We start from the raw sequence: 27343 nt of genomic DNA, 5'->3' as shown, positions 1-27343 counted from the left end.
CCATTCATGTCACGACGTCTCCTTGTCACTCGTACATCACTGCTATGACCATTCCTGTGAACCTCACTCGTTTATTCATCCACCCACATAGAGGACTTGGTCTACCAGACTGACTGTTTCATGTCATCCATACCGTGTTCAACCACCATACTGCATGTCACAACAACACACCCACCCGCTCACTCCACCACGGACCCCAAGCGGCCTCTCCCTGCCCTTGGTGGACACTCCTGCCCCCCCCTCCCCTCACGCGTGCCACTTGGAACTTCTGGACCAGACCCGTGGCCTCCTGGCCCGCTGCGCATCGGAGAGCCGATGGGAATCTCCCTGTGCATTGCCAACGGCTGCGCGTAGCTAGCCGAGACCTGGCTTAGTTTATAAATAATGAGGGTTGCCTGCCGGCATCCCCTGCACACATACATACACATATATATACACATATATAGACACTCACATATATAGAGGCAAACAGCGCTTCCTGTATTGAGCACACTCTCTGGGACCCACAGTTCGTGAGACGAGAGGCGGTCAACACCACTCGCGTGTCCCAGCGTCACATCGCGTTTTGCGAACGTGTCAACATCTCGTGTGTGCCTGCTAGGCACACTTTAGGAACGTTTTTTTCACATAGATAAAGAAAAACCATGAATAGAATTCGCTCTCTGTGGGTTGCCGAGAGTAACATCAAAGCGGGTGACAAAGTGATTGGTGACATTGATGTTCGCTTGGCTTCCTGTGCGATGAGCTAAACGAGGCGGCAGCGTCCCAAGTTGAGGATCATAATTTACAGCGTCGAGAGCACCTCCGATTAGCACGGTTGGCTACGTACGGTGCGATAGAAGGTCAACATAAACACAATCAAGAAATGAGTCTGTAACGATGTTTTGCCTGAGTGTATGGCCATATCACCGGCTACTTTGGCCAATGGCATTAATGTGTGGTGGTTGGATAAAAATACGTTTGAGTGTTGGTGAAAGGGACTCGCCATTTAGGATGACAGCTAATTTGGCTTTGAGAGAGCGCAATTTCTCCACTGTTTCGATAATAGCCGCATCAGAGAAGTAGGCGGTGGGTATTGACAGCTTGAGGCCTCCCTTTGTGTAGACAAATTACCGGAGTGCGTCTTCAACATTTAAGAGCCAGGCTGACACTGCCATGTGATCAGGCAGCGCGAACGGCATTGCAGATTTTGGCATCGAAACCACTGAAGGAGTCTTGAAACAATTGGACAATCGGGTCAAATGCACTTGACATGTCCTTCTGGTTGATTGTTTACCTCGGAGTCAAAGTAATTTGTTGCTCAAAGGGCATTGAGGCATTGGTGCTCATCTTCTGTTCACAGCCCCTATCGGGAAGGGGGTGGGGACAGACACACAACATGCACAATACACAATAGACACAAGCATGTAAGTCATAGTGCAAACTGTATGCAGTGTGTACATTTATATCTTATAATATTGTTTAAATAAATGCATGTGGCAGGTGTGTGCGTGAATGAATGTGAGCATAGTGTAACGGTTCGCACGCTGCGCTACGAGCCCGGTCACCCAAGTTCGATACCCGCTCCCGGCCAACACCAGTAACCAGCGTGATGCTGTATGTATGTTGAACTTCTTTCGCACCGTACATAGCCAACCGTGCTAATTGGAGTTGCGGGACACCATCTAGCAGCACTCGTCCCAAAAGTCTGTTAAGGCTATACAGGTACTCTTTCTCTTTGTGCTTTGTGAATTAGTGTACGGGCATCCCTTGATACACGCAATAGATACGTTCCTGACAATGTTTCCGCAAAGTGAAATTACGTAAATCGAACCCTATGTTCCCATTGACGTCCATGATGTAATTGGAGATGAACTCATCTCGTGAATGGTAAACACCGCCGGGCGTAGTGAGGGCGCAGTCGTGAAGCGGTGGCACGCGGCGGGGTGGGTGGGGGGGGGGTCGCTCTGCCTGCGTGCGGAGCGCCGCAGTCACCCGGAGCGTCTCAGTCACCAGCACCAGCACCAGCAGCACCAGCAGCACCAGCAGCACCACCACCACCATCAGCACCACAACCAGCACCAGCAGCACCAGCAGCACCAGCAGCACCAGCAGCACCACCAGCACCACCACCACCAGCAGCACCACCAGCACCACCACCACCAGCAGCACCACCACCACCAGCACCACCACCAGCACCACCACCACCAGCACCACCACCACCACCACCAGCACCACCACCACCAGCAGCACCACCACCAGCACCACCAGCAGCACCTCACGCGAGAGCGCGCGTGCTCATCTCGTGTGCACGCGCGGCGAATCAATTAAAACGTCGATTGCAAATTCGCGTCGCTGCGGCGAATATAAGTACCTACATTAATTCAGCCGACACTATTCCTCTTCTCCCATATCTGTCCCTACACATAACCGACGTATGTTGTACACATCCCATCAGCCACGTGGCCTTCTCGGATTCATCAACTTCAGCAGCACAACTCTGGACCGGTTTCAACGTTCACTGTCTCATCAGCATCGCTTCAATCGCACGCTTCCAGAAGGCTGCTGCGCGGCTGATGAGATGTGTCAAAGAAGTATGTTTTTTACGTGGATACACATATATGGAAAGGACATTGTCTGCTTATGTATTTGTGTTTTTGTAAACATCCTAAATGTGTAACCCTGGCGCCGTGGTCACGCAGGCCGGGCCGGCGGTCGGTCACGCTGAGATTCCCGCAGAGACGAGGCATCGCATCCTCGCGTGTGGCGGCGCTCCTGTTGCTAGGCAGCGGCTCTGGTGGTCATGGAAACCCGTTAGTGTTTTAGACATTTTCAAATCACCAAAAAGCCACGTGTTTCACACACACACACACACACCTTTACATGCAGAGCGCAGCCTGCCGTATTGACTGAAATCAACGCGGCATTGAGTAGATGGTCAATGGTTAGAGCTTCAATTACCCACTCTATTTCTAGGGGATACGTAACGATGTAAGTGTCAATTGTGAATGATTGATCAGCGGAATCGCAAGTGGCTTGAGACGATGAATAAAAAACACAGTTTGGATACGAGCCTGTCATGCTCCTACTATGCCTTTTAAAGTCTGCACATTTTGCAATATAAATGAAACCATGAATTTTATCTCTTGCCAAATGGCAATCATGAGTGTGTTATGAGATGGCTTAGAGTTTGTACAAAAGTACGAGTGGGTTCCCAATTACAGTAGAGACAAAAACAGCGGTAGAGAAACCCTCAAAGACTCTTGCTCTATGAGCTCCCGAGGTTAATCTCCTTCTGAACCCTAAACGAACGAACATCAGTCGAATACAAAAGTGGACAGCGATAGACAAAGTCAATTTTATGTCGGGTGAAAGGTGACGCAGGGAGAAAACAATTGAAGTCTGAGCTGTGTAAGCAATGTCCCCACGTGCGTTTCCCTTCGCATAAAACAGAACCCGTCTTCTCTACTCCTCCCGCCAACCACGCGGCCTTCTGAGAGGACGCATTTAAACAGCACGATTTCAACACGTGGAAACTGGACCCGTTTCGATGTACAGTGTCTCATCAGCAGAGTCAGACATCAGCGGACAGATATATGAAGTCGATCTGTTGTCTGCTAATTAATGTTGCTATTTGTATTCTCCACTACGACGCCAATGATGATTGTAATTTGGTGACGATCGTCCATTGACCCGGTGTGTATGTGACTTCAACAACAGTCAATAATGGATGTGGATGTTTCAGTGATGAGCCATTTAGTGGTGGCCACGGAAAAACATAATGTTACATCGTGTGAGGACCCTAATTTAAATGTAATTGCTGTCACGAGTTATTATCGCATGTGTAACATGTAAACAGGAATATCGCCTTATTCCGAGATGGTCGCAATATGTGAATACGTGCTCAATGGCGGGGCTGCGTGAGGAGTCCGATAGGCGTGCGGCGAGTGTCACTGGCCACTCCGCTGCACCGCGCTCTCTCTTCGTGCGTCCCGCTTGCCCGAGACGAGCCGCACTGCACGGAGCTTCAGGGGAAGAGTCATCACACCACTCGCTACGCGTCCCCTGTTTACCCAGGAGGGCCTCACCGAGTCTCGCCACCCTTTTTCAGACGGGTTCTGCTAAGTGTTTCGCAGGAGGCGCGATGTGGCGATGTTTTTTTTTCCATTCAAGCAATACGTGGTGTATTTTAAAATCTTTTATATTAAGTTCGCTTGCTTGCTTGCGTGCTTGCTTGCTTGCGTGCTTGCTTGCTTGCGTGCTTGCTTGCTTGCTTGCTTACGACCGTGCAAATCTTTCGGTCGTTTTTTAACCCACTTCCCGTGATCCAATCGAGCTGACATTTTCCACACAGACTCGTTGTGCGAGACAATTAATGTTCGTGAAAAAAAATTCCCAAAATTGCACACTTTTTTAGGCAAAAACAATTTATTTTACATATATTCAAATAGAACTCATTCATGGCTTTGGCTGAACGTCACAGTGTAAGAGCCCAGAGCGTAACCCCTCCACAGGCCGTGGCGGAGTCGCGGGATCGATCCCCGCGTCCTCCACGGGCGAATATATTTTTAAATCTTTTATATTAAGTTCGCTGCCACGCATATAAAGGATTTATAGTGAAAAACTTTGTTTTTAAGGGTTATACTTATTTGTATTTATTTGGTAAATCGGACCGTGACGCCGGCACACAATGGCCTACTCTTCATCGAATGACGCCGCGGGATCTTTAATATGTCTGCAAAAGTCTGAAGATCTCAAGAACGCCAAGGCTACGTTCTTAGGTTGTGCCATATGTCTGTGCAGATCAGAGTCCCTGGTGCATGCCGGGGGCAGCTACCCAAGACCCCGTGGCACCTCTGAGCTCCAATATTCTCAGCTCTGGCTCTGATTCATAATTGCGCAGGCTATGCCTCAGCCAGCCAGGCATCTTTGAGTCTCATGTGCGGAATCTTACATATTTGTTATCTTACAATTATGGAATGCTACATCATGTAATGCTCCATCATTGTGCTGTTCGCCTTTTGGCGTCCTCTGGTCTAACTCTGTTTGAGACGAGGCTCGAAAGAAAGCTGTCTCTGGTGGGGACCAATCAGTTTCAAAGACAATGCACATACTGTCAGAGCATGTTATTTTGTTTGCATGTTCACCACAAGTATATGCGGTTAATGCAGACATGGTTCCTTGCAAAGGTTTCAGTTTGGTGTTTTAACATCTTAACACCTGTTTTATTGCCAGAAAGGGGGAAACCTATTATCATATGCAATGCTAATTATATTATGTAATAATAGAAAGTGTGCATTCGCGTCAATGTGAACAATTTTAAATAACGACACAATGCCTCATTCACATATGTCCACATGAAGAAACATCCCAAAAGCCACACAGCCTTGTGCTATGCACCACCAGAAGGCCGTGGCTGATGGGATACGTAAACATGACTTAGTTGTGTTCTTAACGTGGAGGGACAGACATAGGAAGGACGCGTAATATCTGCCGCTTTATTTTGTTAGAATTGTGTTTTACAGCTATGCAGGAGTCGTCAGTCCGCGGAGAAGGTGGTGAGGGGAGGGCGATCCGTGACAATTGTTCCAGGACCCGGCAGTTAGAAGCTTTCAATCAGCTCCACATGACAAGCGAACATACGGACTACTCTAGCGAAATCATAAAGCAGAGGGGACGGAACGCTGATCTCGGAGTGCTTCACGCCATTAACTTCAGCACGACGACATCTTTCTTAAAATCAAGCAGCTGCCCGATTGGGCAGACGCGCGTGGTGGTGGTGGGGTAGACGCACGGCTACGCTGGCTGACTGCCAGCAGCGGGGGGCATCACCACGCGGCCAGGGGCCCAACAACACGCGGGCTATTCACCTCCTTCACGTAGAACATTACACATATATATATAAAAGTACGTTTTAATCACATCCCCATCAGTCGAGGACTGCATCATGCTCAGTTCAACACAGACAGACTGTGGGCCGGCAGTGTCTCATCATTCGAGTCGGGCTTGCATGAGCCAATGCGGGTGAACTGCCAGATGTTTACAAGTTAGATGACCTCTGTTAGAAATGGGTCTCACCTCGACGCAAAACTGATCAACACGTGACACAAAATAATAATTCGCGTCGCTGTGTAGACAATGTTACAGCATCGCTTGCCGACGTTTACATTCATTTGTGTGCAGTGAAGAGCCACTTGCATCGTGACAGATGGGCACTGCACACACCTGCAGCGTCACAGATGGACACTGCACACACCTGCAGCGTCACAGATGGACACTGCACACACCTGCAGCGTCACAGATGGACACTGCACACACCTGCAGCGTCACAGATGGACACTGCACACACCTGCATCGTGACAGATGGACACTGCACACACCTGCAGCGTCACAGATGGACACTGCACACACCTGCAGCGTCACAGATGGACACTGCACACACCTGCATCGTCACAGATGGACACTGCACACACCTGCAGCGTCACAGATGGACACTGCACAAACCTGCAGCGTCACAGATGGACACTGCACACACCTGCATCGTGACAGATGGACACTGCACACACCTGCAGCGTCACAGATGGACACTGCACACACCTGCATTGTGACAGATGGACACTGCACACACCTGCAGCGTCACAGATGGACACTGCACACACCTGCATCGTCACAGATGGACACTGCACACACCTGCATCTTGACAGATGGACACTGCACACACCTGCATCGTCACAGATGGACACTGCACACACCTGCATCTTGACAGATGGACACTACACACACCTGCAGCGTCACAGATGGACACTGCACACACCTGCACGTGACAGATGGACATCTGCCAGTCATCTCAGATATCATCGTCAACTCAGTATTACACCTGAGTCTGTGCCTTGACTTCCTGCCAGCAGCGAGCCTTCCACACTTCACGTGATTGCCTCAAAGTGCACCTAGCCTGACACGAGCACCGTGGCGACTTTACCGCCACTTAGTGGCGGTTGTTGTTGCTGCTGCTGCTGCTGTGTGTGTATGTTTAAGTGTATATGTGTTACTATACGTGTCATGATGTATATACACAGTATACCGCAGCCTGCCGTAATAAATAATTTCCTTTGATCACCACCTTTCTCCCTTGATCGCTGGCGCATGTAAATAAGTTACAGCTACTAAAATGAGCTTACAGTTGGCGTATTTGTGACCGTCTGCACAAAGCCAGGAGTAGACAACACGATCAATAGGATCAGCCCCTTTTGCCGATTGTTCAAGTTTATGTTGGTGAACCACGTGGGGAGAACTCTAGAGACCAGGAGAGAGCCTCATTTACAACATGACAGAAGCAACATGATTAATTAGAGTACAGCGATGAAGCGAATACAGTATAAATCTGAAGAAAAACTGTCACATGATAAATAGAAATATTGCATGAACATAACTCAATGTTACATCAGAGTTAAATATTTAATTCCCTGCAGTGCCAGCTGGCTCGCGATGATTGTCTTCCGACTGATCATAGTACGATTACAAAAATTCAGTTACAGAAACATAAAACAGATTCATGGTGACGATAGTACAGCTATCTAAGCAGACGATGATATACTAGTCAAAAGAAATTGCATGTGAAGTTATTAGAAATAAACGACAGCATCAGATGTGATTTAGATGGGAGACAGTTTAGTGACACTTCAAACAGAATTGTTCCTAACAGGAGTTTGCTGAGATATCTGGGCCCAACCAGTCCTGCTATTTCTAACTCTCTGGGAAGACAGCTATAGTGTCATGTGATGTATTCATAACACAAAATCATCATTATGCATGATTTAGTTTTGCATTGAACTAGGCCCCTTATCATATAAAGAGGACCATTGGCTAGACCAGGAAGGGTCTGCAACCTTTTAAAGAAGAAGAGCCATGTTTTTGTTTTTGTCTTTGACCAAAATAGTTCGAGAGCCGCATCACACGCAGAGCTACTTGTCCACATGCACAAACACAGCATCAGGTATACAGCAAGTGACAAACAAATTATGACTGAAATAAACAAAACAGGGGATGGAATAAACGCGTCTATTTAGTTTTGTTTCCACCTTCGCTATTCTTTAACAATACAACTTGACTATACATTTTGTTGTCACCAAGACATTCCATAGTGACCATTCCCTGCCATATTTGATCAATTATCTTTACGTTAAATTGTGCTTAAGGTTTACGTTTGTTTAAAGACGGCTGCCCGCAAGAGTGCAGCCAAAGAGCAACCTGCGGCTCTGGAGCCGCCGGTTGCGGACCACTGACCGAGACAGCTCTTAAAAGTTGTAAGTAACGAGAGGCCCTCTCACAATAGAAAACATTGCAATGCACATCTTTGCGTGTCGTTACATCTATCCGGCCGTTCACCAGCATTGGTTCAAGCATGCTGGTTCAAGCTGCTGATGAGACACTGAAGGTCAAAACGGGCCCAGAGCTTGCTTGTGTAGAACTCATGGTGCTGAGACGATGCACTTCCAGTAGCCCCTGTGGCTGATGTGATGTCTAAATAAACTGCCGAGCGTTCACGTGAAGAGACAGATATGAGACAGAGGCGAATGTTATTGCATTTAGATGCTTAATACATCCAATCTGCCTTGTGTTGCATCGACTGACATGTATGCACGTACACACACACATACACAAATCCTCGTGTGAAAACGCTCACAAATAATATTACACAGTACAGAATAACACAAATTAATTTTGATTATCATGCAAAGCAACTATTTCATATTGCTCAGCAGCATCCAGTATTTCATTTCATTGCTAAAGCCTGAAAAGGGCATGTGCAAGATGTGTTGTTTTATATTTTTCAGTGTCTATTTTGTGATTGTTTACATGGGACATAAAATATGCATATGTTTAATTCACAATGATAAACCGCATAGAATATCGGAATGCCACGTTGCAATATGTATGGTATATTTCTAGCTATTTGAAAGCAGGACTGCCATGCAGGCTTCATATCTCATAACATAGTGCAATGTAATCAGCTTGCTGCGTGGTGTTTCTAAACATTCAAAAACAAAAATATAATAGCACATGCGAAATATTGAGAAGCTAAGAAATTGCCATGAATACGTTGCTCACCCGATCTGCTTCTCACTGTGATGAACAGCGGAATGATCGCAAGCCCCATCGCGAGCCCTCCCGTCAGTGCTGGTGTAAATGCCTATTCCTCTTTGCCTGCCAGCTCCTGATTCACGGATGTTTTTTTACACATTTGCTAAGCACAGGCTCAAAGGTCCAAAGTGTCAAGCGGTCAGTAACAAACGGCACAATCAAAATTGTAAAAGGGCAGAGTTACGATTTTTTTTAATTGAGCAACGTTATTATCTTGGGGAAAAGAGACGATGTGAAAGAATTACAAGTCTAGCCGGGTGAGGGAAAAAGCAAAAATGCATTTGATGTGACCTGACATGTATGTATGTTGAACTTCTTACGCATCGTACATAGCCAATCGTGCTCATCGACACAGCGAGAGCGTATTCGTTATTTGTTGGATAGGTTCGCGGTTCGACGGCGCCAGGCCGCTCTGGTTAATACAACAGTGTGTAATAACCATAAAACACGACGTGCCACAGGGCACAGTGGACATCAACGATCCCGTGACGTTGTGTGCCAGTGTCACAGTCCGTGCCAAACTTGAAAAATGTAAATGTACTTGTTTGGGAAAGACGTAGCAATCATTGTCCTTTACTGCAAAAACTTAGCATGACCCTCCTGAAAAAAGATTCTTGAGACTCAGTGAGGCTCTCTGTGGGTAAACAAATGTAAATAATAAATGTAAGGGCAGTGTGGGGCATTGATCAGCAGTGGATCTCGCTTAGACTTGTACACAGACAACCACGGTGGCACATTGAAGTTCGGATTTAACCGTCCAGAGCTCAGACCATGAGTCAGTATGTCAGCACAGTCAATAGCAGATATTAGGCATAAACAGTGATGCCTTTCAAAGCGCTCTCTCACATTGTAGTTGACAACAGTGCTGTCATCCTGTGCTGGACAAATGAACTCTACATGTCAATGCAAGTCAAGCCTCTGTGCCCTTCAAACACACTCAGAATGGTGCATTGTATGGTGCAGTCGACTTCATTTACAGTATTCTGCCAACATGTTTATGAACAAAATAAATAAGCAGACAATAACCCTCCTTGCCATGTCTGTCTGTCTGTCCACGTAAAATATAAATCATTTTACACATCCCATTGGCAATACGGCCTTCTGGGAGTGACCCCCCCCCCCCTCAGCATTGGTTCAACACAAGCAAATTCTGGATGGGTTTCGATATTCGGTGTCTCGTCAGCAGCAATGCTTGCTTGCAGCAATGCTGAAGCTTCACATCTAGAAGCAATGCTGAAGCAATGCTGAAGCTTCAAACCTATAAGCAATGCTGATGAAACAGTCACTTGCCAGAGGCCATGTGGCACAACGTGGTGTACAACAATTACGTAATTATTTAATATGGACAACTATTGGAAGGATATGCATGTAGTCTGTTTATTATGTTCTTGGGTAAATAGATGTGCGGTGGTTTAGGAAATCTTCACTTCTCGTGTCAGGTTACACAACCTCGCACCCTCGGTGGACGCGGCTATGTGGGGGGCTCCGCCACTGGTTGCAAAGGCTCACGGCTTTAATCCAGCGGCCAGTTATTTGTCTCATCAGTGTCAAAGATAAGGGGAGACACGGATAACCGAAACGTGGCCCAGTTGTAAGTACACAGGTAACGTGACCACAGAAGAGCAATGCCAGGTGCATGATCGCATGTAGTGGGCTGAGCTTACAGCCACATCGTATGCACTTGTAGCAAGTTCTGGGTCTTAAAATAAAAGTGTATCAACTTCGTTAACCAAAATAGCCACAACCATCTCCTTCAAGTGCACAGATAGGCGTTCCACAGAAGCGTGCTTGGCTGGAAAATCTCCAGATATAACTGGATACGTTGAATTATGCTGTAATGTGACCGCCAGCCACGTGTTATCCACTGCTGGCTGATGGTCTCGCCATCGCCATCCTTTGATGTAACGACCCGCCTCGCTGCAGTCTCCAACTCGTGGGCGCGTTCCCTCCTTTTGCTGCCAATCCACAACCGGTCTCGGCCATCCGCCATCGTCCCCCCCGCTCGTGTCCCGGCCGAATTCGCTTCTCCTCACAGCTGCTGAGACCAGGCCCAAACTATAAAGCGGCCAGCAATAAACAGCACGATCGAAGTTGTAATATATAATGGTTTCTTGCTGTATTGAGCAGGGTTATACCAGCTTGGTGAGTTAGTGAGGGTGTGGTGACGAGTGGGAGGGCTGGTGAGGGGTTGGGAATAGTGAAGTGGTGGTGAGGGTTTCGTAACACTGAGAGGTTGGTGAGTAACGGGAACAGCGTGTTTCTTGAACCCCATCGCTACCTATCAATTACAAACCATTCAGCCGCCACACAATGGCGCAAGGAAAGTGCCATTCCCCTCGCGCGCACAGTGCGCACGGGGGCTGCACGGCGCCAATAAACACAATGGACGCTCCCACCACCGCGCACGTTCCACCCCTGCGCGTGTCGGCGAGATGGTCTCGCCGGTCGCCGGGGCGACGCGCCCCGCTGTCTGCGCACCCCTCTCCCCCCCTCCGCCCGCCCACGAGATGGTTTCGCCCACAGCCCCGAGATGCGGGGACAGCGGCGCGGGGACAACACGGACTTGGTCCCGCGTCACGGACCCCGCCGACCTCGACTTGGTTCCCTTGCTACGGACCCCAAGACCTAGGACCCGGGACTTTCGCTCCGGATCCCGAGACCTGGTCCCGCATCACGGACCCCGGACCTGGTCCCCGCCCCCCCCTCGTCCCCTCGCCACGGACCCCAGGATTCAACGTGGTCATTGACTCGCACGTCTGAGATCTCGGACCCCGGACTCGGAGGCCCTGGGCCCTGGGCCCGGGACTTGGTCGTAGGTTTCTTGCCCAAGACGCGGTCCTGCTTCTGATCGCTGCCTGCCTATCGGCCCGTCTCGTGGACTTGGGACGTCTCCCTGCGGGTTTCTCACGGCGACTCCGCTGCTCGCTGTTCGCTCGTTCCCCGGAGTTGTGGTCGAGACCGCCCGCCCCGGACTCCGTCTCGGACCCCTCGGCCTCGGTCCCCGTCCCGTCCCCATGCGCGGGCCCCGCCATGTCCGCGCAGTACTCGGGGCTACAGGCGCTGCCCGGGGGGGACCTCGGGGACGGAGCGCGGCTGCGGGGTGCGGCCTCCTCGGCCTCGGTGTCGCGCCGGGAAGTGCGGGACGGAGGCGGCGGCGGCGGAGACAGGGGACAGATGTGCGACAGGGGCCCCCTCGCCAGGGAAGGTGAGACACGGGGGAGACGGGGGACAGGCGGGGGACAGGCGTGATACCAGGGGCCTCATGGCCCCATGGCCGGGGAAGGTGAGACACGGGAGACAGGCGTGATACAGGGGCCCCATGGCCAGGGAGGGTGAGACACGGGAGACGGGGGAGGCAGGGGACAGGCGTGATACCAGGAGAGCTGGACGACAGGGGCCCCCTCGCCAGGGAAGGTGGGACGCTCGGACAGAAGAGCAGAGATAGACGTGGGATGGAGCTGCGGGAAATGGGAAATCACAGGAGACCTGGGAGATGAAGCTGAGAGAAGAGATAGGAGGAGGAGGATGCACACGAGCTGATAGTAGGGAGGGGGTGGTGGTGAGACAGACGTGATGAGAGCACGACGCGAGGCTGCTGGGAGCCGTGGCCCCCCCACGCATGCCGCCTTCACCCGCTCCTGCACACGTAGCATGGATGGCAGAGCAGCCGCGGCTTGGGGATGTGTGTGTGGATCACCACGGGGCCGTGTCCGCGCAGGAGCTGGTGCGGCTCGGGATGCTGGCAAAGCAGCCACAGGTGTGGGGGCGAGTGTGCGGGAAATGATGGCGCGGGGCAGGCCATTGTCACCTCGCCAATGCCGCTTTCTGCGAAGCACACACGGTGACAGCTTAGGCAAAATCTAATCTGGTTGATGTTGAGAGTGGCTTAGAGTATTGAATATCGGTAACGGTATACCCTAACCCAACCTGATTGAAAGCGCGGCATGTAGTGTGAGTTGGGTGTTATCTGACGTTTGGCAATAACACGCATTTGGCTTTTGGTGTAATTTGGCACCGGTAACCCCATTTGGCAATGTGTGCTCATTTTTTATGGGGACCTGGTTCCACAATAGAAACCGGGTGTGGTGCTCACAAGGGGGGTGGTTTCGCTGAGATGCCGCCGTCGTGAGTGGCAGGGTGCTGGTGGTGGTGCTGGTGGTGGTGCTGGTGGTGGTGCTGGTGCTGCTGGTGGTGCTGGTTGGTGGTGGTGGCTCGCAGGTCTCGGGCTGTTCGGTCTCCTCACGGCGCGCACCGGCGCTGGGTTCGTGTGGCAGACAGCGGCCTTGTCACGCAATCTGCAGGCCCTCTACGGTGGCACATTTTAATTTGGCTTTTCTGCCGCTGTCAGATGTTTTTCTGTCATCACATTGGCCGCAATAACTGCGGGATCATTCCAAAGCCTCGGTGTTCTTTGTGTGGAGTGGAAGCCTGAGGGAGGCTGCTGATCGTGGTGTTTGGACATTGTTGATTGCATTGCGGAGAAACTGCCCAGGGTGCTCATAACGACACAGTATTTTATTCGTTACAATATTTAATCTGGAAATTCCCTTGAGGCATATCATCTCGTTTACATGACTGTCCAAGGTGTCGAGTGACACACACATAGCAAACATGAAGCCACACATACACAAACATTTTCAATCAACAGTATAACTTATACCGTTTGCATTTATAGAACGAATCTCTCATCAAGTGAAATACATAAATATGTACAGATACGTAATTTGATGGAGCACACCGCCGGTCGAATGATGCACTCGAGTTGTGTTGTAAGAGTTGTGCGAGTGAGTTTTAATTAGAGATTGACATGAGATGAGACTGTTTCCATCGTCTACATGTTGGTGAGTCTGGTAGATGGTTCCATGCTGAAGCAGCTCTGCGTCTGAATGAGAGTGTAGAGCTTTTCACGGAGTTGTTGTTGGGACTAAAACTGGGAGTTGCCCAGTTAAGGAGTGGGTGGGGGGAGCATTTACATGTTTAGATTGGCATATAATGGACACCCAGTGAGCATGCATTGCTCGGGTTCTCCAACCCCCAGCACTTGTTTGCACAAACCATGTGACCATTCTCACAAGCCCTCCTGTGTTAACGATAAGCCCGACTGTTAACGAGATACGCACGCTTCCGAGCAGAGGTAACATCACCCAGAGTGGGTGAAGCAATTCCCTTGTCCTTTAAAGGGCCTACCCGGAGTCTTTGCGCACAAGTACACATTCATTGTGTTTGCTTGATGCATTATTTATTTGGACAACTATGTGCAGCACTTACACACAAACTCTGGCCGTCTGTTGGTTTTGCTGCCCAGCGTGTTTGTGTTTAAATGATGCATGTTGCTCCGGTTTTTATGAAGAAATGATGGACCTTCTAGGATGATGGGTTACTGCCATCTGCCTTATTGCTACCAACGTGCAGTCTGCATAACAGCTCTTGTTGTTAATGCGTATACTCGATGACTTTTTAAGCAATGTGGGTAACAAGTTGTGTACACTGGTAGGTAGAGGTTTTAAATTGAAATGCATTTTAAATTACCGCATTAGCCGTGTTGCAGTTTAGGCGAGCGGCTTGATGTGATTAATTGTAATGTGGTGTCGTGACAGTAATGGATGCTGTTTAGAACTCGCACTGTAATACACATGCATTATGCAGACCACAGCTGTTTGGGTGTTTACCTTTGCGTTGGTCTATCCTACTGTATGTGTTGGTAAAATGTGGTCAATTATTTATCAATCACCAAAATGCATGTGATTATTCTTTTGGAGCCCGATTTTAAATTCTCCCATCACTTTAATTAACCCCTTGTTTTCCAGCTATCGCAGACAGGCAATGGGGGTTGGCCATGTGGCGCTGCTTGTGCTTTTCCTTCATCTGGGACATTTCCGGACCCCATTGGTTTCATGGCAAATCCGGCATACGCTCTAATCTTGGCTTTCAAGCAGTCCTCGGCTCACAGTGATTATGACGCAAGTATTTTTCAGGCTTAGTGATTGTCCCTTAACATGGATGGGTTAAAAACGCGGTGGTCGTGGTCACACGTGGCATCTGGCGAGCAGTGATTGCCTCTGATGCATTGCACTATAAAAACGGTAACACAGCTGACATCCACAATATAAAGTTTTGTGTTTTGAAGTGTAATTTACATTTGCCTTCAGTAGAAAATGGCAGTTTCTCTCATTGGGAACGAGGCATCTTCTATCCAACAGTGCATAGGAAACACTATTATAATGTAGTGCACCGGTGTATATTTAAATGGGTGGGTAAACTCAAAACACAGTTCCATGTGCGAATTCATGGCAGCAATGTACATGTGTACAACGAGGACCCATACCTAACAGAAAGAAAGGATCCTTGGCCAAAAACATCTGGTAGTTCACCAGCATTGGTGCAGGCGAGCCTGACTGCTGGTGAGGCACTGAATGTCCAAACCAGTCTTTACATAAAACATCTGGCAGTTCACCAGCATTGGTTTAAACAAGTCTGACTGCTGTTGAGGCACCGGATGTGAAACTAGCCCAGACTTGGCTTGTGTTGAACCAATGCTGCTATCATGTAAAACATACTTATTTCTTTATACCCTCTGCTTCTTTCGGTAAAGTCACGTAGATAGAAAAAATAATAAACACGACGTTTCGGTCGCAACACAAGCGTCCGTCTTATCTCGAGGGATAAGATATCAAAATTAAATTATTATTATTATAAGTATTTTACATTTCACTATTTAGAGTATTTTATATGCTGAACTTGAGCATAACAATAAATATTTTCTTGCAAAATCACGGTTATGCTCAGTTTCACTCTTGCATGGTATTGTGGCAGAACTGGTGTGCCCATGAGCACTATTATCAGCTGGGATGATCTCATCAGTAATGTTTCCCATATTTCGATGCCTCTTCTGTTATCCATGGAAATGAAGACGACAAGATTGCTACAAATGAGATATCATTCTTCATGTTATCTACAGCAGACCCTGGAGCAAGTTTTACACTAAATATATATCTTGCACTGTGCTGCCAATCGGCCAGTTATAAGCCAAGAGCTAGTTTGCAGATCTTTATTTTCCTTGTGCACACATCAACCTCAACATCCTCCAGTATTCGCTGTCCTGAGAAGGCCCAAGAGTCTGGCATAGTATTTGTTGTCAAGGTTAGGGTCACTATCGGAGCAAGGTCCACAGGATTTGTCGCTCCACCTCCACTGCCCACCCTCATTCTTCTCTGGTCACCGCATTGCGAATCCGCCACTTCGTTTGCTGCTTGTTGCAGATGATCACGGTGCTAATTCGGCAGGGCACCCTGCTTAATACTCTGCGGAAGTATGAACAATAAAAATACTACTGGCTGTCTGCTTCACAGTGGATGTTAAAGATCCTATGATGTCATTCAAAGAATGGTAGGCCATTGTCTGCGAAACAAAGCAATCGTCACCCCCCCTACTCAGTAAGACTTTCCTGGGTAAACAAGTCAAATAATAATAATAATGCTTGCTCTGCTCCAGCAACCAATGCCTCCTCTCTCGAGGCCCAGCATGATAATCTCTTCCATGTGTACTTTCTTCTCTCCTGCTCCCACGCTGCTAATCGCCTCTCCACATTAAAATCCAATCTCAAGACCCACCCACTTGCAACTGCTTGTGGGTGATTTTTGACTCAGTTGATATGCTAACTACCCACTCTACATGCCACTGTACATATGAACTAGGGTTATTAAAAGCATTGTTTTGCATTGTCAGTGTTCATAAAAAACTCCGGTAAAAAAACGGCTAAACGTTTGCCACAAATGTATAAATGACCAGAGCAATAAACGTTAAATGTCAAAATTTGTGACTGGTGAATAAAAGGGAGATGATGCCATAGTGGTGTAATTGTCAATACTGGAATTGCAAGCCAGAGGTCACCGGTTCAATAGTATCTCCCGATGGGGCAGTTGAAACAAAGGGGCAAGTTCTTAATTCCCTTCCCACCAAATCTGACCACGCAGCAGTGTAATTTGGTTTTCTGCAGTCTGATCGGCAGGTGGATGCGTGGTGGAGTAAAGTGTGAGTATACTGACCTATTTCAAGACGTGTGGTCAGCATGGAAGAGTAGACCAAATACCCTCTATAGCTCCCTCTAGTGGAGGCCCTTTCTCAGGCAGTGGCGTGAGTGAGCAATTACAGGGCTGCACATCTACCTGGTAACTGATAAATTCGGGCAAACGAGCCACGACATTGGCCTAGGCTGGCACACCGTTTGTACATTCGCGCAAGCCTATCCCTCCATTTGTCACGTTCCACTGGAAACGGTCACCAGTTCCTGACTTTCGGAACCAGTCATCAATTGGGGAAAACGGATACCGGTTTACTGGCAATTGTTTAATAGCTCTCATGTGGACCCACCATGCCATGATTCTTTGTATGCCATGACCGGCCATTTTTCCGCTTTCGCGTGTTTATCCTGTTTACCTCATTTGACCGTGACTGCTCTTACATATGTTTGCTCGATGGCTTCTTAAAATGTTAATACATTTAATTCTGCATGTAAATATCCACTCAAATAATACATTAACGTAGTTCCTTACCAAGGAAAAGGTGTTTTAACTCTGCTAAGTGATGATAAATGGTGTTATAGCACTTTTGTCCCACCTTAGAGATACTTATTTGCGTGACTAATAATTATTTAAGTGTTGCCGATGAATGGCAGTCATAATGCCGCATGTGAATACAGGTCACCAATGAGCTCGTTAAAATGTACACGCAGGGCTCTGTTATTGCAAGGCTACGTATGTGACTGAACGGCTTTGCAGTCGGCGGCCTCACCCCCGAGGCAGCTTGTGTGCGGATGGCTGTCCTATGTATGCTGCCAACTGGTCATCTCTACAGGCAATATATATTTTTTAACATGTTTGTTGAGCACAGACTCCAAGGCACACATCGTCAAACTGCCAGCAACACGCAGCATGATCAAAGTTTGAAATGATGACGGTTAATACGTTTCTTGTATTAAGCTGTGGAAAAGAGACGATGGCAGGGCATTCTTAAGTGGAGCAGGGCGAGAGAAGAAGTGGAATGAGAAGTGTTGTGATCTGCGGTGTGGTAAATTAGTTAGTCGGTGGGTGAGTGAGTGAATGAATGAATGAGTGGTTGAGTGAGTGAAAGTGTTGATTGTTGAACAGAATGTGGATGAGACGAAACAGCCATTCTGGTAGACGACCCCTCTGAATGTGTTGAGTCATCAAGGGGTAACTGTGGTCGTAGTAACCAATGTAGTAGCTATATACGAGTGATACAGAGGCGACAAATCACCAGTGAGCAAATGACTGGAGCGAGTGATGCTCAATTCATCTGACTGCTCTACGTTGTATCGTGGTCCTGTGTCACCTTAACAATGCCTACCTGCATAACCTGCCCACTCACGTTGGGGTCAGAGACCAAAGACAAGTTGCTATTGAGTATTTTTTTTTCGGTTATTTCCACTTTAAATGTGGCTGATTTCCCCTTCCTAAGCTCCTGTCTCCTTGACTTAAATATTTCGTGACTGCAGGAATTCATACTCGATTGTTTGTGTTGCAATCGAAACGTCGTGATTTTTTAAATTATTTTTCTATCTACGTGACTTTACCCAAAGACCCAAAGAGCATGAACTCCTGTTTCACAGGTTGCTGATAAACCTCAGTTGTGTTGTGAAATCCATGGTGGTGGATGTAGGCTTCTGGTACATGTGATTAGACCTGGTACAACAGTCTTATCTGAACTGTCATGGAATGGCTGTGTTCCTAATCTGGTTAAGGAGGCATCGAAGAAGCTTGCTTTTCTTTTCAGAATTTAGAGTAAATTAGTAAAGTTGATTTATGATCCAGCACTTACTATTTTACTCCAGTCACTCGCTCACTTGTGGCCAGTGGCCTCCTCATCTTTTTTCACTAATGCCATAGATACTATTAACCAGACCGTTTCGTCTCGCTGCTCTTTCTGCTTCTTTCTTCGCAATGCTCCAACTTGGGATTCTCTCCGATCGTCTCTTTACCCAAGTTCTTGCAACTTAGCGCAATTCAAGAAACGTATTCACTTTTAATTATTGCAGCTGTGATAGTGCCATTTGTTGCTGGCCGCTTGATATTTTGGGCCTTTGGGCCTAAGCTCAGCAATTAACGGTTTTTTTAGAAACCCCATAGCTGTAATGTGGAAATGAATGCGTGGTGGTGTTCTAGTGCAGCTGGTACGTGCTGTTAGCATTGTGGCATCTTCTAAATTAAACTCCAACATAAACCATTCTTTTGTCAGCTTCGCCGTTCCCCATTCAGTAGCCAAGTCAAACAATGTCCGTTTAAAAGCACATTTTTTAATTGCATGCTTTTGGTAACAGAATGTGTTGCCAGGATGACCTCCGTATTAAATTACATTTTAGAGTTAATTTCTTCGATGAGCAACGAATGAATGAGAACCGATTTAGAAAGCGCTGGCAACAATTTTCTTTGCACCAGCTTTTTTACGTTTTAAAAAAAAAAACAAGTGCTCACTTTGCGAAAGATTTAAATGAAATGCGTGGCTTATATTATACATTCGAAAGAAAGCTCTGAAGCGAACATTTGAAAGCAGCGGTGTGTGCTGAGCGTGCGTTCGCTGTGGATAGTGCATTGTTTCTTTTGTACTAGGAATGGCAAACTCTTTTGTCTTCCGTGGGACATGACGTATCTCTGTGTTCATGCAGCATTGACCTGCTGGGGACCGCACTCTTTGTCATGCCCCCTAATGTCAGCACGGTAATTGTCATGCCCGTTTTTTGTTTGAGCCAAAACCAGCTGGACTGCACTATGCATAGACCGTAAATCCTTCTACTGGCTTGTGCGAGCATTGCGCTCGGTAGCTTGGATAACGTTCAGTCCTCACAGGAGATTGTTTCAAGCATGGAATGTTTGGAAGTAATTTTTCCGCAATGTTTACTTGGATTTTTTTCACAGTTGTTGAGGTCAGGCCAAAAGGCTCAATGTCAAGTGGCCAGCAGAAAACAGCACCATCAAAGTTGTAACAGATACGATTTCACAGATTTGGTGCATTGAGCAAGTTTATCATTTGAAACCACCAGCGTATGAATGTTTATCTCGGTAACTTGCCGGGATACACACGATGAACTAGAGAAGAGAGCATTAGCAGGACCAGAGTAGCTTTTGAACTTGACAATAACAAGCAACATCATATCAATGAGGCTTTAGAAAACATTAATCAGTGCATATTATATGTTATGACATGGATTTGAAACTTAGCAAACAAAAACTCGGCAAAATTACAAAAATATACCAAGAAGCGTGGAGAGATGCATGATGGGAATTACATTGAAAGACAGAAATATGAGTACATGGATCAGAGTACATGTGCAAATTCAACACTTTTACTATGAGAAAAAGTGGGCCTGGGTGAGACACATTGCTATAAGTGATGATAGCCGTTGGATAAGACTGGTGACAGAATGGCAATGCATGGATGGAACATGCCGGACGCGATGACCACCATAGAGATAGAGAAATGAGATGAGGTGATGTGGAGGAGCGAGATGGATTATGACATCATAGGACTACGAGCAATGGTGACGGCACGGGGAGGCCTTAATCCAGCAGTAGATAATTGATGTTTGATGATGATGATTGAATAATAGTAAAAATTACAATTTATTAATGTTGATGACATCTTAACAGGAAAATGCCCACAGACTCAGAAATGACGGTTACATTCTCACAAGGTTCTGGAATGTCATTGATGATGTGTGTCAGTCTTGTACAGTCATGCATCAGTCATCCGGCCAGACATCGGTTCTCAAACAATCCCATTGACCTAAATGCTGTAAAATCATAACAGCAAATGACCCAGAAGTTGCAAGTGCTGCTTTGCCAATGTGGTGAGCAGGGATGTAACTTATATTTCCACTGCTAGAAAGACAATGGTAAACAGAGCAAAGTGTGTATATAGATATATCATATTAAGAGTCAGCACTTTGTTATGTAAAGTTTAACTTCACCTTCAGGTAAGCCTGTACTTTCGAACCATATTCTGGTAGCTGTTCAATTATCAATATTAAATCAATATAAAATATGTTGCTAGTTTAGCAAAGCTGGTGCAATGGACTTCATGCATCACATCACGTCACCTCGGTGTGAAACATTGCTGACTTCAGCCTCACGGCTCAACCTTCTTGGATGGATTCTCAGACGTGTTGGTGTTTAAATAAGTTAACAATTGCACTCCTAGGTCAATCTACTGCTGGATGAAGGCCTCCTCACACCGTGTCAGTCGTGGGGGGTTTGTCTGACCATACATCGCCATCCTGGTCAATATGTGGAGGGAGGTCCGGCCGGGAATTGAACGCAATGCACCCTCCTCCTTGCAGCCTTCTGTGGAACACAACACAACACTGTACATATGGGACCAAGACTGGAAACAATATCGCAGCGATGTGCTACCGATTAGCAAAACCTGAACGGAGTAGCTAGGCGGTGCGGGGTGATGGAGGGGGCCCCGACTTGGATGGGATGTCACACACCGCTGTTGTTAGCCATGGGCAGGAGCTCAGGTCGCGGTATTTGTAGGACAGTATGCTAACCACTGTGTAACCGCTCCACCCCACAATTAAATATACACTATGTAAGTCAATGCTCTCGGTCTTGCCATCTGTGCCAATTATACCTGTTAAAAATGATATCCTGCCAACAATTTATTTTGTTCAGATTTTTTTTGTAAATGACTTGTTTTTCTCAAATTCATCATTAGTACAAATAAACAACAGCTGTTGGATCAAAATGAGCAGCAAATCTCGAATATTACTTTGTTATAACGATTCCTCGTTTATAACGAGCGTACCTGCAGGAACCTGTTCTCTTGTGTCGATTTTATACCTGCGTGCAGTGGTCGTGTTGCATCAGCCACCCCGCATATAACGATCATACGTGTTGCGAAGCGTCCACAGTGTACTTACTACACAGCACCGTGAACTATGCTGTACAGACTATTGTGCACTACTATAATATACAGTGTATAGTGAAGACTACACGTGTACCTGTGTGTAATGTTCTAATTTTGCATGTGACTGAGACCTGTACATATCGTCAAAGATCCCTGGTATAGCCTTAACAGACTGTTGGGGTAAATCCTGTTTAGCATCACCTGAAGGTCGGCACAGCACGTGAGGGGATGGGTGGCCAGCACCGCGCCTGGCTGCCTTTGTCTCCCAAGTGCTGATGCACCAGGTACTCATTTCAGGCTGAGTGGACGTCTCGGAGTTCTCGATCGAACAATGCGTCATAAACTATGTCTGTATTATAAATTGTGTTTATGATTTATTTTGTTTATTCCAAAAGGGAGCGACAACTGATTTGAAAAGTTGCGGGCACATTCGAGTCTCATCACACACACACGTGCATTGTCAATGAGCTCAGAGAGGACCGGATAATGGGCAATTTCGACGCCAACAAACCTTGCGAAGTGGATTTAGAAACAGTTATTTACAATTGGTCACATACATTCCATCAGCAAGGTTATAAAGAATACAAATGTTCATCAAATATTATTGTGCCTAACCTTTGTAGACTATCAAAGGCATTTTGTTCAGTGGAGACTAATGCAGTCAACCAAGCTCTCACAAGCAGTGTGGCGAGTGAGTGGGTGGTGTTGTTGTGGCCAACAGTGTGGTGGTTTATCGCAGTGTGGATGAAATGACAGTCGGTTTGGTAGCGACCGAGTCCGCAACACGGGTGGAGGAATGAATGAGTGAAGTTCATGGGAACAGTAGCCATGGTAGTATAAGTAAAGTAGTAATAAGGAGGTGACACCACCGCTGAGCGAGTGAATCCGTGAGTGCTGCTTCATCAGTAACTCTGTGACTGCTTTATGTTGAATTCTTCAATTTCAGAGAGGTAGGAACTGGTAATGCCACCCTAACTTAGACAAGACAGCAGCAGCAGGATTCCAGCTGAGGTCGAACCTGTGCTCTGTACAGCAACAGTGATAACTGCTTTGAGTTAAATAGGCTTTGGCATGGAAAAGAAAACCAAGGTTCTTCGATTCCTCCTGAGCCAGATGAGTAAAGCAGCAATTCCCCATGAGATTGTTGTGATAAGCAGACTTATGCAAGTCCCATCTCTGTATGCGTGTGAAATCGCTTGAAATGTGTAATATTCAAAAAATAAATCTGTTAAATAATGCTAGATATGTAGATCACTTCATTTGCAATTATGTTCATCAGAAGGAACCGAGGTAGACAGCGTAAGCCCACAAGCACATTGCATCAGTCATCACAGAAACATTACACACTAATACGCTTCAGCATTCCCAATTGTTTCTGCCTGAGGCAATTACCAAACAATTACAATAGCTCTTACTGTGTTTTTCATTTCCCATTCAAAAATAACAAATGCCAATTGGGAAAATCTTTAGAGCAAACGTACTTAGAACCTATGCCTCCATAATCACCTGAGATGACTACTTGCTTTAGCAGTGCTGGAAGCAGTAAGTGTGGCATTTATCTTAAATACCACATCAACAAGCAGGCATCACACCACATTTGTCCCTAAAATTATGCTGAGAGAGCATAATTTTAGCAGCATTGGTTCAACACAAGCAAACTCTGCACCGGCCTCAACATTCAGCGTCTTAACGGCAGTGGGGCTTTCCTTAACCAACGTCACCACGCAGATATGCGTGGTGACGTCACTGCCACGCATTTGCACTTAGAAGCACGGTAACCAGCCAGGCAGGAATCCACTCAGGTCATTGAACCACATAACTTTTCTGTCATATACTACGAGTATAACCTTATCCACAACGACACTGATCAATATCCTGTGCTCGTAACGGTTGCACGAGGTCGTCATAAGCACACTCTATGAGCGCATGCACGTACAAATACATCGGCCGTTCCACATGCGTGATCCTGGAAGCCATGGTGGACTGGTGAAGACCCATGTATGGGGTGTCGTGGTCAAAACCACACGTGCACTGTCTTTGGTCGGAAAGAATGTCCAGAATCCAAATCAACTACCCAAGACGGTATCTGCTTGTGTTTCACCTGCCCAAAACTGGCTGTTGCAAGTTAAAGATAACAATTTTACCAAGGAGAGAAACATACTCGAAAATATGTGTGCTCGGTGACGAAGTAGTGCTGTGCTACGATGTGATTTAGTAGCGAAGTGTTATTTTGGTGTAACCCAGGTTGCCCTCGCAAGAGAGGCAATGTCGTTTCGTGTGTCTCAATCGGTGTTTTTCACCTCCTGGTCAATTGAAGCATCTTGACTGACAGTGAATTAGTTTAAAAGTCACAAAAGCACTACATTTCACGTACATTACTACCTGTGAAACCTCTTCGATTTGTTTGTTTGTTTTTAATCACTCATTGATGATGCTCCGATTCTAGTTATGGCCCAGTGCTGTGCGGGCTGCTGCCTGGCGGTTGGCACAGTGGACTCACCATCCAGAGCCCCGGCGGTCAATTTCATCTCCCGACGCAGCAGCTGAGATAATGCCCACCAGGCAGCATACCTAGATACACCACCACAGTTACTCTGTTGGCAGGCCGTGTGTGGTGGGGCAGAGTGTGGGTACTCCCACCCCTCCCGTCCATGATGTTTGTCCAGCGTGGAAGAGTCGGCTTGGTGTACACTCTAGAGGGGGGCTCTCTCTGCCGCCATTGGTGCGAGCAAGACATATCAGGGCTGCACTTGTATCATTCCCACCTCCAGCACTGTGCAGTGCTTTCTATTTCATGTATGTGTGTTTTAAGCACTCGGTTTGGTTTGATTATTTACCAGGCCTTACCAGAAGATATGAAATTGGACTTGCTGAACCTGTGCAGGCTTTGATGATGGTGAGCCAAACCCCTTGGCTCACCAACAGCACCATAAATATGATAAACCACGGATAGAATATCATCACAGCTTATCCTCCCCAGGCGTGTGTGTGCGTGTCCACCCTTGTAGCTGCTCATGAACCTTGTTCTGAAATTGCCGATTGAAGTTTCTGAGCTCTTTAAGATAAACATGTATTCCGTTTCACAACTGCAGAACGACATTCTCAATGTGCCTTTCAATTACTGCACGTGAAAATGTTTGAATAACTTCCTAAGACCAATTCAATTGTAGTTCGACAGTAGTCGCATGACACGAACTAAGCATTAGCACTGTTGTGGAGAATATAAGTAACAATCATTAGGCAGCATATTCCCATATCTGTCCTTCCACATAAAAAAACAAGAGTGATTTATTACAACATCCCATTAGCAACGTGGTCTTCTTTAAGTGAATGATTTAATTAGAATTGGTTCAAAACAAGCATATGCTGAACCAGTTTCGATATTCAGTCTCATACGTAACCTATAAGGCTTTAAAAGGGTTCACCCCTCATTACTTTCAGGAACTAATACATTTATATATTCCGTCAAGGTCCTTAAGATCTTCTGATGTCCAACTGCTCACCACTCCCAGGTCTAGGTGGCGCTCTTTTGGTGATCGGGCTTTTGTTAGCGTGGCACCCAGGCTGTGGAACGCCTTGCCACTTGAAGTCGGGCAATCCGATTCGGTAGGTATATTTAAGTCTGCTTTGAAAACCCATCTCTTTAAAGTGACCTTCCCTCTTTCGTTTGGTCAGTTGCCCTGGTTCTGTTTTAGCTTCCTGCTTTTCATGCATTGCGCATTGGGATCCTAGAATGGAATGTGCATTATACATTTTAATTACTGTTATAAGTAGAAATCGGCTTGTTTGAACGGATAATGAATTAAAGACTTTCACATCTATGACAGCAGCAGATTGTGTGGGCGGAGAAGCATGTAACCCTCAGAATCCAGCTTTAAACATGTGCTCTAAGCGCACAATTAAACTTACGGACATAATCCTCTATGGAGTTCTCGCCCATGTTATTTTTTCCGTAAATACTCAAGGATCTCCGGTAGACAGGAACCGGATGCACTGGCTGATTGGGAGGGACTGGGGCCACAGCTGGAACAAATTGGCTTATTGTTTAAAGCTCAGCTCAATGGCTCTCAGCCATAGTGCACTTTCCTATCCTTCTAGACCCAAAGGCGGAAATCAACACTTCATATCCTGTTTTGCATAATTTGCATTGATGACGTGTATTGTGGAGGTAGTTTTAGCTCCCGTATGAGAAAGACAAAAGAAAACCATGTGGCTCTTTTAATCCATAGGCCCAGACCAAATGTTGTTGGTACCACCTGAGCCCCCAACACACGAGTTGTACCACCATCTTACAATTGCCAATACAAGTAAATTATGCAACAACCTTATTTATCTGGCAGTTCACCAGCATTGCTTTCGGCATGCCTGGCTCTGCTGGTGAGACATTGAATGTCGAAACCGGTCGTGTGTTTGCTAGTATTATGCACTCCCAGAAGGCCTTGTGGCTGAGGGGATGTGAAAGGTACTTTTGTTATTTGTGCGAGGGAACAGACATGTAAAGGAGGTCTTTGCTTATTTATTTTATGTATTCCTCCGTGGCAATGCTATAGATTATTGAATATGTTTGGTATCACGATGCACTTGTATTTGCCATACATGCAAGCTGGTATCGCTAAATATGTTTCACCTCAAGCTGCACAGAATTCTGCTCGGGCACACGGACCTCTCCTGCTGGTACAGTGATAGGATAATGGGAGCTCCTGCACATTTGGGTTTGGCGTCAGCGGCGGGTTTTTGCTCTTTGAAGGCCTGTCGGCACACGAGGCATGCCTCAGACAGGGTGGGAAGCTTGAACAAAAACCACTTGCAAGTTACGAGTTGTGCATTGAACAGGAGGTGACTGCGTGGGCCAACCAGTGACATTAATAACCCCTCAGGGCAACAAATTCAAATGTATTATTTGCTTTATATCCAGGTAAGAATTCAAGAGACCAGGATGAAAAAGATTACCGGTTCCTGCCTTTCAGAACCGGTAATCGCTTCTGAAATTGCCTGTTGGTTACCAATCCAGGCCTTAGCTTGCGCTCACGTTTCTTGAGAGCCACTGTGCTTTGTAGGGGTTGTATTTTTTTCAAGGTCAATTCACAAATGACAAGCTGAATGTTACTACTGTATCCAAACAAAATACATCCGAAGAAATTTTACAGTTGAAATATTTCAACAAAGAAATTAAATGGTGCCTTTATATGTATGCCTTTCGTGTTTAGTTTGTTATCCTCTAATTAGCGCGGTTGGCTACATACGGTGCGAAAGAAGTTCACCGTATGTAGCCTTTGTAAAGGCAGGGTCATTTTTAACA

General features: G+C 46.7%; 1 protein-coding gene across 4 annotated transcripts in view; it reads left to right on the top strand.

The window, feature by feature from the left end:
• The first annotated feature begins 11643 nt into the window (after window positions 1-11643).
• Window positions 11644-27343, top strand: part of KAZN (kazrin, periplakin interacting protein) — an 81706-nt gene continuing 66006 nt past the window's right edge. For all 4 annotated transcript variants that reach the window (XM_078611286.1, XM_078611285.1, XM_078611287.1 and 1 more), the window contains exon 1: window positions 11644-12325. In XM_078611286.1, coding sequence (XP_078467412.1) covers window positions 12151-12325 — 175 coding nt within the window. In that variant the 5' untranslated portion in view covers window positions 11644-12150. The remainder of the gene's footprint in view (window positions 12326-27343) is intronic.

Source organism: Lampetra planeri, chromosome 36 (genome assembly GCF_965212315.1).
Source record: "Lampetra planeri chromosome 36, kcLamPlan1.2.h2, whole genome shotgun sequence".
In the NCBI taxonomy this organism is placed as follows: Eukaryota; Metazoa; Chordata; class Hyperoartia; order Petromyzontiformes; family Petromyzontidae; genus Lampetra; species Lampetra planeri.
Note: the sequence above shows the minus strand (reverse complement) of the source record. Positions and strands in the feature narration are given on the sequence as shown.